Source organism: Microchirus variegatus (assembly GCF_963457635.1).
Source record: "Microchirus variegatus genome assembly, chromosome: 20".
NCBI classification, from domain to species: domain Eukaryota; kingdom Metazoa; phylum Chordata; class Actinopteri; order Pleuronectiformes; family Soleidae; genus Microchirus; species Microchirus variegatus.
In genome coordinates this window covers 5,213,905-5,225,627 of record NC_139821.1, presented here as the reverse complement: position 1 = coordinate 5,225,627, position 11,723 = coordinate 5,213,905, and the positions used below count along the sequence as shown (strand labels likewise).

At 42.7% G+C, this 11,723-nt stretch overlaps 1 protein-coding gene across 1 annotated transcript; it reads right to left on the bottom strand.

The window, feature by feature from the left end:
- Positions 1-673: 673 nt before the first annotated feature.
- On the bottom strand, positions 674-11,480 carry LOC310941419 (G1/S-specific cyclin-D2-like; the record flags this gene model as incomplete). Its single annotated transcript, XM_083906591.1, has 5 exons — positions 674-838; positions 3,845-3,993; positions 7,076-7,235; positions 10,159-10,374; positions 11,286-11,480. The coding sequence occupies 5 exons, from the start codon at positions 11,478-11,480 to the stop codon at positions 674-676; spliced, it is 885 nt and encodes a 294-aa protein (XP_083762717.1).
- Between the last annotated feature and the right edge of the window lie 243 nt (positions 11,481-11,723).

Here is an 11,723-nt window from a genome sequence, read left to right as displayed (position 1 = left end):
CAGTGCTACAGGTGCACCCGGTATGACGGCGCTCCTCTACCTGTGTATCAGCTTCGCTTAAAATGCCATTTTCTGTATTTATCAGCACTTCAATCACCCCCCCAATAAAACTGTGAGTTGATAATTGTTTGCTAAAGATGATAAAAGAGTAACTTAACTAAATGCTTGCTAAATATACAATATTTATCATATTTTATATATTTTTTTTTTTACTAGGTTGTATCAAAAGAAATATTATATAAGTATATTTCATATAATTATGTTATTTATTTTTATATTTTTTTTCAAGTACGAAAATATATTTAGGCTTCCTTTTTCGGGTAGGGGAGGGGGGGGAAACCTAAAGGCACTATCAAGTTTTCAAGAAATTACCTTTTTTCTTATTTTTTCTTTTCTTTTAAATAGCTTGTTTGATTACATGTGGCCCGTACAAAAGAAACAGGTGAAAGTAACACGCAGCTAGGAATGAACGGGGGGCGAAAAAGGAGAAAAAATAAACTAGAAATTGTCTTAATTTCTAATAAAGAGTTCAGAGATTGTCACACCGTCACTCGTGCAGTGTTTTTCGATGGAGATACTGGCAGCTCGCTCACACCCGCCCACTCGCTCGCTCACTCACATTAGTTCATTGGCAGACGGGCATGAGTGGTGTTTTCGGCGAGTGATTGGCAGTTCATAAGTTGACGTCGCGTACATCTGTGGGGGTGCTGGACTGGTCCTGCTGCTCCCTCGCCTTGTTTCCTGCCCTGACTCCGGTATCCTGTCGGTACTGTTGACCCTGCTGCAGGCTGGCGGCCAGCACACGCTCAATTTGCTCTTGGCACGCCCTCAAACAATCCTGAGACAAAGAACAAAAGCAAAGTCTTGTTACACATTACACCCAACCTAAGTGCGTAAACACTCGTGTGGCCAACCATTCACACAGTAAACAAACAACGCTTTTGCCAACGTGGTATCCTTAAAATAAAAAAAAAAATGGGTACACCAGGTGGTAAAAACATTGAAACGATTAACTGAATTTAAAATGATTGAATCAAAATCACAGGTTTGGTTATCGGAGATAAAAATGTGATCCATTGCAAAAATCAATATATAGTGCTTTCATTTCGATTTCGGCTCCAAGCGATTACAAAATCTAAATAAAACAGGGCTTTTATTCTGAAAATAAGTGTATTCAACCCCTCTAGCAACTCTTTAAAAAAAACAAAAAAACAACTAGCGGCAAATCTAGTGATGTTTTCTGATGTTATTCGAGACTTCTGGAGACTTCTAAAATGTCTTGCACACGACGAAAAGTGCGAATAATTCGGATGCTAATTTTAACGTACCCTCCCACACACACACAGCTGTTGTTGCAAACGACTACAGCTCAGAGCAAACATCGGTGAAAACTATTTTAAAGCTTACACACCATCCTACTGAAGCTTCCTTACAAACCCCTCTCGCACGTTTTGTAATTGGTTTTTAGTGAATTTTCTTGTTTATTAAAAAGAACAGGTGATGCATTCAACGACCCTGGTAAATCTGCTCACTCCTGCAAACACGTATGCAGTAATAGATGCTCCTCAAATTGGATAGTCCATTTATAGTAGGACGTTTTTGTTTTATCCTGATTGAAGTCATTTGGAAAACATTTTTCAAGATTATATACTGATCGACAATTTCGTATTCAAGCTTGTCCCTTCCTCAGCATCTGTAGATACTTGTGGTTGTGACGCCGTATCGGACACAGAGTGATATTGATCCAACCTTATGTTTGAGGTCTAATGTTTGGGATCTGAACCTGGGGTCGAAATAAAAAAAAGTCAGACATTTTGTTGATTAATCAAATCAGGAAAACGTCAAAAACTACAAGGGGAAAAAATGTGTATGCGTCAAAGTAGGGTATACTATACAATAATTATCAATATGATTTGAAAGTTTTTAGCTTAGATGCTACTAAAAACAAAATAAACATCAATAAAACAGACAGATTCTGGGGAGTTTGATTTACTGCATATACCTGTATGTAAAATCTAGCATTAAAAAATCCAAAATTTCCTGGAAGAGGCTGTTTGAATTGTGGCTTTGGTCACATGCACGGCATACCAGCATGGAATTCTGTTTTTACAGTAGGTGGTCCTGTCTGCATCATGCCCAGAACAATGGGTACCAGTACACAGCAACAACACGGCTAAATGGTGGGACATGAGGGTCCTCACTGACACGAGTCTGAGGTCAGAGCCAAGGAACGAGGGAGGGTCCCAAAAGAGCTCTGTGGTCTACGAGGGAACAGATAAGCAGATCTTAAACTCTGGACTCACTTTCTCCTCCACCCCACCCCCCGCCGTCCTCCTGACAGTGCGGTCAGTCCCATGAGAGACCAAGAGGAAATGGCTTTGACCCAGTGCACTCTGACCCTCTGAGTTTGTGTGTAAAACAGAATAAAAGACAGTGGGACCGGATGTTTTCGGACAGCGAGACTTGTGAAAGTGGAATGGTCTCACCCTTCTCCGTCCCCTTCTCAGCGGGCTTGCGTTGAACATGTGGGAGGTCTGACTGCAGGAGTCTTAAAGAATGCACCGAGGCTCGCAAAGAGGCCAGCATTCCTTTGAAATGTACGGATAATTGGAACCCGATGGGCTGCAGTCGGGTGCCTGTTGTGACGGCTGGGTTGTGGGGGCACCCGTCGCCATGGCGATGGAACCGCAAGCCAAAAAGGCACCCGTGCAGTTCGTCTGGCAACCAATGACGGCGGCTTTTTTTTTTTTTTTTTTACCTCTAGAGTCACAAGATACTGTGACAACGATAACACACTGGGAGATAAATATGGCTTACATAGTTTGTTGTTTCTTTTAAACGAGTGCTTAAAGTGGCACATGTTTTAACTGTGCAAACTCCGTTTGAGCTTCAAAAGCTTTATTATTACACACCGATATACGACACATAACCTTATTATAATGGAATGAGAACTTAATTACTTGCATATTGACGGCTACAGAGGCCCATTCACTAATATAGTGTGTATAAAACAGCATTTTGGAGGGTGTAATTTAAGACATAATAGATTTTTGAGAACTGATTGTTTAGGTCCTCTGTGACTGAACTGAGGACATTTGAGGTCGTTGCCATTTTGAGATTGGGCAAACACCGATCAACATTTCATGGCCCAAATTACAAATTAAATAACCGATTGATGATTTATGACAATTACTATACTTAAAGACTACGTAAACACACATGGAGTCTACAAAATAAAAGCATGCTTGGAGCAGAAATATTTTTTTTTATAAATGCAAGCACTCTTGTTTGCGATTTGTTCTTGAATAACCAAGCCAATAATCTAATACCCGTCCCTTCGGCGGAGACCATTTCATTTAGAATACAGCATTTGTGCAGGATGCACAATAAAGAGTCATGATATGACTTCATTTGTATGTTTTACACAGCACAATAACATTGTCTGTCTACCATGAGGTGAAACTTGGTTAACTTTCCGTTTCTCCGATTGCTAATAAATGGAAAGATCACTCCATATATTCCTCCACCAGGAGGGGCAGCACAGCTCAAGTGGGAGCCATGCAAAGAAATTGCATGTGTCCTACCACAAGAATGTGGGATCTGAGTTTCAAGAAGACATTCCCTCTGCCGCTGCTCTTTATAGCAGCAGTCTGGCTCCCCAGCCAAGAGCCAAAAGCCTCGCTCTCCCTCTCTCCATGAAAAGTAAATAGCTTCAATCTGCCACTACTGAAGTCATCGCTGTTGTTGCTGCTGTCGTGAGATGTTGCAATGAGTTTGATTATTATTAACGACGCATTGTTGTCTAAGGATTCAAGCTTTGAAGTTCCAACGCTGTGGTACTCACCACCTCTGTGTTGGTGATCTTGGCCAGCAGGTCCGTCAGGTTGTCTCGACTCAGCCTCTGGTCAGCCTGGTCCAGCTGAAGGCCGCATACAGCGGCTCCCATGCTGCCTGTAGCGATCATGGAAGGAGGGTTCATGGCGAGGCGGTCATCTGCGAGGCGGGGAAGAAGTATTAGTCAAGAGAGCTGCGGCCCCGAGCCAGAATGACACACGGAAATCACATATGTAAGTCTGATTCAAAGCACTTCAACACAAGCCAAGAGGAAGTATGAAAGATGCATGAGGTGTGCAAACATCTGAATCATCCTCAAGCTCTGCAGCTGAACCCGACTTTCCCACAGTCTGGATTTCAACAAGAGGGGGCTGCACGGAGGAACCTGTGTGGTTTTCCTACACAGAAACTACAGCCATGATTAGAAAAGCAGAGTAGGAAGCCTCCTACTCGCTGAAAAATGAGTTCCAGGAACGACTCCCTCCAGTCCACATCCAACTCTGACAGACTTAAGCGACAACAGGCCTGGATGGAGGAGGCAGAGGAGGATTACAACACTGAGCCCAGCGCTGCCTCGAAACAGCTCATAACTTCAGCTCTCACCTTAATAGTTATTCCTAATTTTATGGGAAACCCCGGGGGTTGTATTCACAAACACCTCTTATCTGGCCACGAGGAGTTCTCCATTAACGGCAAACTACCTCCGCGCTTTGAGACGTCGCTGCTGAGAAAATGTAAAAAGAAGGGAGAAACTAAAAAGAGGAGGCCTGATTGACCCCATTGCTGCTATGGACGATAAAATGTTTCAAGAATTCACCACGTCTACATGTGACTGATCCATGACAGAAAAGAACACACAGGCACACATATGTATCAATAACAGACAGATAGGAAGAGATCAAGTGGTGACCCAACCATGACGTCAACCACGAGTTTATGAACTGCTCTTTTTAAGCCAGGGGGTTCATACTTTGGCCAGCACCGTGTTGCGGTTTTAAAAGCAACCATATTAGGAAGGGTGTGGGGGTGAGTCTGACTAAGAACTTGTCCAATTCTTGTTCACCTAAAACAGGCAACTATTAGGAGAACACTAGTTGCCAATGTCAGTGCTATACTTTCGTATTTAGGGCTGATTCTTACTCTCCTCGTCTGAACATCCTTACTATATGGACCGCATATATATACATCTATATCTATAGATATATACCGTGTTTACTTCACTTTACTCACTGGGTAACGTAGGACAGGGGAAAATAATCCATACTTCTGCAAAGGCATTTTGGTTTTTCATCTTAAATTGTGCATTTTGAGACTGATCATATCTTAAGTTCTCATTTACCTGAAAAAAGATCTGAGAAAAAGCACCATTTCCTGCAGTTGACAGATATTTAGCAGCTCTTAGTGCAAAGCCAAGGTTTTTCTCCAAGCCCTTGCAAGTTGCAAGGATCTACTTTTAGCATTAGCATGGTCTCAGCACGTTTAACATTAATCTTACATCCACCAGGAGCCCCGTGCCACTCAGTCCTGGTGGCCCTGTTCGCTTTGATTAAACCCTGGAGAGCGACCTGCCTTCACTACGCCCATCTTCTCCTCCGGGGGAGCAGCTGTCCATAGGAGGAGCTCCTCCATCATAAGAATAACATCTCAACTCCATATAAAACTCCAAACATTTACATTACTGCAGAACCACAGCAGGCCTCCTTTTTTCCACTGTGGCTGCTTTGTGCTTGGATATAACTCGCTGCTTATGAATAGCAGAGGCGACCACTGAAACACACCCAAATATATATAAAAAAAGTGCGACACTAAAACCGTGCTGAACAGGGTATGAAAGCCATTGAAGGAGCCTATGGTCGCAATAAGTACCTCTAGTAAACTTGTGCTTATTGGCCAGAATCGACTGCCATTTGTGGGGATTTTTATTGCACTAAAAAGACCTCCTTTCTTTATTTCCTTCATTGAATTAACTGAGAGGAAGTGGCAGCCTTGTGACAGCGGAGCGCTGCATTGTGCGAGGTGACCCTGTCGCCGTCGTTTATTTCCATCCAGGATATGAAAATATTAGAGGGATTCCTCGTATGGACAAAGGAATGCCGTGTAAATTCACCTAGGAAGAGGCCTCGGGGGGACGTCCGAGTCTCTGCGCTTCTGCAGAGCCTCCAGAGTTTATTCTGGATATGAGGCCAGGATGAGAGCAGGAAGGAAGATCACCCTGGATCACTGTCCTGACTTTTTAAACTCGAGAGGCGTTCACCGTCAACTCGCAACGTGGGTTGAATTTTAGGCTGCATCTGAAGCTGCACCCATGCGACTGCATTTCTGTTTCATATTTAAATTGAAGTCTTCTGTCCTTTTAAGAAGCACAAAACAAGTGACGAGAAGCTTAAAAACTCAGTTATTTTTCATCGTTCTACATTATATATGACTTGTAATACATAAATGAGAGAAACTCATATCTTCAAGCCCTCGTTGAGTTTAGTGGTTTTATTTTGATGGCATCTTCGGTGGTAATACATCTCGTTTTAGATCTCTAACGTAGAAAACCTTGGATTTAAGGAACTTTATGTAATATATAAATCTCATCATATGACAGAGAAACGACACGACATATATTTCAGCCAAAACCTGACAAAAATGAGCTCTTTGTAAACGACAATGTGGTTACACAGATTCACTCACTAACTAGTTCTTATCGGTCACATCTCGAATACCAGCTGTGAAAAAAAAAAAAGCTCTGTTAACACTTATTTATTTCAGTTTTGGTTTCATAAGAGAAATCCCTGTTCTGATATTTAACCACTGTTGCGTCTTGTTTGCTTAGTTTGAGGAAAATATGACCAAACAGCTGCAGAGGAGAGAATCAACATCGAATTATCAAAAACGAAAAATGCCGTAATGTGGATATAGATGTGCGTCTGCAGTTACACTATCACTAATCTAAACACAGCACTTGCACATGTATTTTTTTTTTCTCAGCAGAGAAACACGGGAAACGACCATGTCGAGCAGCTTGTTGCAGCTGCTCGGCTGTTGAGGAAAAAAAGAAAACCCTACAACACAAGCTGTGGAGAGAGTAGAAAGTGGATAAGGCAGCCAGGGCAGAAAAGAAAGAGGTCACAGATGACTCACAATGAGGGAATGCTTGTGTGTGTGGGAATATTCCGGTGGACGTGAAGGGCGAATGTGAAACGTGCACGAAGAAAAAGGAGAGGGCGTGAAATGACACGCAGCTGCAGTTTACCTGTGGCACAGAGGGCGATGAATGTGAGGGTGTGTTTGCGAACCATCGCCAGTCTGTCTTTGGGGAGGGGGAGCCTGCGAATGATGTGATCTATGAAATCATTGGGGATGACTGAGGCCATGTTCCACTTCAATTTCCCCAGCACCACCAGTTCCCAGTCCTGAAAAAGTACAGAAAAAAAAAAAAAAGAAGATGATCAATTCAACCACAGTCTGAAGGCAAAGTCTACTCAGTCAGAGGGTTAAATGGCAGACTGCCATGCCTCCATTCACCGTGAAAAAGGATCACAGTCCATCTTTATTCCCACAGGAAATGACTCTGTAAGAAGAGTAACATTTCTTCACTTTATCTCTCCTCACTGTATCTCATTATCTGCGTGCCATTCTCATTCCTCGCATCCTTTGTGTTCACATCACCAGCATGTGACAACTTTTTCCCCTGCTCAGAGGCCCTGCCAATGAGACAACTCGCGCCTTCCTTCCTTCCTGTCACAAGTCTCAAAACGGCTACCATGAGTTTGCACGGGCTGCAGCGGCAAAGAGCCGACGCTCTTCGTACAGTCGCTGCCTTCACACCAGCGAGAAAAAAGTTGCACACGTTATATGATTTCATTTCCTGCGTCTTCATCAGCGTACAGAATTTCTATTCCACCCCCCCGTTAGGCTTACGGTCTTATGAATGAGTAATATAAAGAGTGTCTGACTCGACGTGCGTCGCGGTTTGTGAGCTTTCCGTTTGAAAATGTCAAAAGTTGTAGTGCAGAGACATGTTTGGCTCTCGTTATCGTGACCAGATTTAACTAAATCTGTTCAAATTCCCCACTCACATGAGTCACTAGCCGACGATGTCCATTAATTCCACTCACACACACAGATTTGGAGACACTCCGACAAAAGCTATGATATTTCCAAAAGTACCAGTGTTGTGAACTTTAAATATGTTGTTCCACTAGTCAGAACTGGTGTCCACACATCAAGGCAGCTACTGTACTGTCACATCATACATCAAATGAATCCGAGGCGTTCGTTCAAGTCCAGATTAACCCATGCGGAATCCAGACTCACCCACACAGGGATGATGATTCATTCCCTTGGAACGCGGGCAATAATTTGCAAGCTAAAGCAATAAATCCAAACTTTTATCGAAACGCTTTTGCATTAACAGGCCTTTCCTACGACGACATCCGCCACCCGTTTTGTCAATAAAGTGGAGATTAGGACATTATCGTGATAAAAAGCAATTACAATGAGTTAACTGCGTTGAATTGCTATTATTGTGACGGGAGATAAACGTTAACATTAAAATCATGTTCACGTCGTCCCACGCCTAATAGAGATAACACCTCAACTGCACCATGACGGTGTCCAACGAGTCGGAGCCATTCATTCAAGGATAAACCCCAACAGTCTTGTTCACATTGCGATACGGGGCAATTACGTCCTAAGATGACTTACACCCTCTTTAGTCAATAAACTCGATGTCAACTGGACGAGCTGGGCACATAAACCGGTAGACTCGCACTCATGCTTGACAAGTGATGACTGTGTGATTTCAACTCACTTCCTGTGTAACCTGAAATGCAAACATCGTTCGCCCGCAAAAAACCCCACCGCCATCGAACGGGGACAGCACCCCGCTTCCCCCCTGCTCCATCCTCCAATCACCACATGCTAATGAACCGTGTGAAATGTCAGCCATCGCTCACGTTGACGCGACTTTCCAGAGCATAACCTGCCGCACACGTGTGCGTGTATATTAACCTATTTGAGAGGAGATTGTTGACTGTGGAAGGAGCAGGGTGGTGGTTTGTTGTCCGTGCACTCACTTCCTGGACAGCTGCCACGACACACACACACACACACACAACCACTCCTCCACCCCCTCAAACGTCTCTGCAGCACCAGCAGCGTTCATTACAAGAAGAGCTGCTACATCCTTCGGTGGCTCTCGCTGCGTCCTGTGAGGATATCCAGGAATTAGGAGACTTATGACAATGTGGAGCATCAAATCGGACGAATGTCATTTCCCTAAACAGCTCCAGGCACCACAGGAAGATGTAAAGGGAACATATGGTGCTGGTTGTTTGAAATAAGAAGCAGATCTAACCCATTAAAAACAGTCAAACTTTGAAGACCTGAAATGTTTATTGAGCGGTCGACTGACAGAGTGACATTTACTGTGCAATTACTTTGATATGAGATTGATTGGTTGAGTCATTTATGAGGAATCGCTTCAACCCGGGAGGATATGTTGGCTTTTCTAAAAGTGCAACTTATAACTTTCTCAATGAATCAAATCATTTTGGCTTCAAAATGTCACAAAACGTGGAAACCGCTGAATTTCTTGCATGAAAACAATCAGATATTCTTTCGACTGATTCACTTCCTCTTCTCTTTGCTAAAGCTACAGTATGTAGTAGCAGCATATCAAAGAATTAGTGCAAACATTAAAAACAGCTAATTCAAAGTGCCGATGAGGATACAAAGCTCCACAGTGAGCTCTTGCATGTTGACCTTGAGTGGAGATTGTTTCGTCAACTTCATATCTCTGCGTTCTTTGCCGTTTGTTTGGACAAAACAAGCAAATTCATTTTCTTTTCTTTTCTAGATCCTCTTGATTAGCATTTTATCACAATATGGGCAAATCCAGGAAATGCATGATGTTTTAACTGATATTGATAACCGCTCTCACCAAACACCACCTTGATGTTTACTGTAAGACAGGGGAGGAAATCATCTCATCATCATGTAAAAGGTAAAGTGCTTTCTGGCTACTTCCCTGGTGTAAAAGTCTATTTGTGCTGTGGAAAATAATCCATATATTTCAGGCTAAACCCCAATTCTATGCTGCATAACTGTCACTAGATGGCATCACACCCCTCCCCGGTCCACATGGATCCAAAGAAAGGATGTGGCTGTATTGTGCACAGCTCCACTTATAGAGAAAATGGGATACTTCCTGTGTAACAAATTAAGCCATTAGCATTATAAAATCATCCCAAAATGTAAAACTGCATTTTTTATAGGCTCTCGTGAACGATTGAATGGACGAATGAATGGGTCTTTTGAGAGTCCAGTGCTTACCAGCAGTTCCCGTGGTGCGATGGAGTTGTCTGTGTACATGCAGAGATTTTCTGCAGACAGCGGCCTGCTGTCTTTTAACTTGGAGGCCAGGAATAAGCACACAGCTCCCAGAAGCTGCAAAAAACTCTTTCTCGTGGGCATCACTGCTAAAAATCTGTCCAAATAATTAATGGCTAATGGGAAGACGTCTTCATTGCTCTTCTCCTCTTCACAAACCTGGGGAAAAGACAGATATATATAAACAAACAACACATCAGGTTTCATTTAAATAAGAAAAAAAAAAACTGAAGGAAACCTTGATTTTTCTCTTGATAAAAGCAGTTCAAGATGGGGGTGGCTTTTGCTTGTTCGTTTCTTTGCAACCGTTGTATTTTGTTTAATTTTTAAAAGTTGAATCTTTTGTTTTTAATCAGCTCTTTAGTCATAAGGTGCAAAAGAGAAAAAAAAAAGAAAACAAATAAGTTCAACTGGATAGTTTAGTTCAGCTAAAACCTTCTCCTCGCCTCCTCTTCCTTGTTAGGGCTTGGCGTGTGTTTTAAAAAAAACAAAACAATAAAAAAAATAATAATAAAGACGTTTTTTTAAAGCGTGCACAATGTCTAAAACTTGTGTTTGAATCATATCCGACGGTTAGGAAGAAGAAGCGCGAGCTAAAATCGAGTGTTTTTATACGTTTAAAAGTAAAGTTGGTGTTGTGTTGCCTTTTCGCCCTGAGCTCGCTCGACTTTAAAAATTAATTATAATTACAAGGAGAGTAAAATGGCGGATTCTAAAGTCATGTTAATTAACACCAAGTGGTCCCCCGTCGTTCAGACTAGTTCACCGGCTAAAGGCGACGACTTAAACGCCGTTAACTAATGTAAATATCCAAGCTAGGCTATTTTTCTTTGAAGCCGATTTTTCTTCGTGGTGGAATTTCCGTCTCTCCCACGCCTTTGGTGACTCATTGTCATTCAATTGTCAAACGGGTCAACATCCACGACAACCCTGCGTGACCTTAAGCACCGGGTTTGTGAGTTAATAACCAAAAAAAGAAACGAAAAGCGAAAGGTTTGCGCGTGCGAAAACTAGCTTAAGCATCAATGCATTGAGGAGAGAGAAGAAGAAAAAAAAAAACGCTGACCAACCTCGTGCATCCAGGAAGCAACCATTCGTCTCATATAGGGCTGAACATCCTTCTGGACCCGCTGGAAATAAGAACACGGAGGTAAAAACCTGTCCTCCGTGGTTAATAGAATTTCCAACACTCTGTCATCGAAGAGGATTTTCGGGTCAGGCTGAGCTTTCACGGTTATGTCCGACTCCAGGCAAAGAAGCTCCATGACTCGGGCCCCTTCACTTTTACTTACTTTCTCTCCCTCTCTCTTTTTTGTTTATGCTCAAATGACACAACTTAAAAAATATAAATACTGTCAGAGTGTTGTCGACAGCGGGCAGGAGGAGGAGGAGGAGGAGGAGGAGAAGTGGCCCGGACGAAGCATGAAGCAGAGACTGTTGGCTTATGCTCCACTCCTGCTGCCTCCTCTCAGCTCACTTCTTCTTCTGCTGTTGCTGCTGCTGCTGGT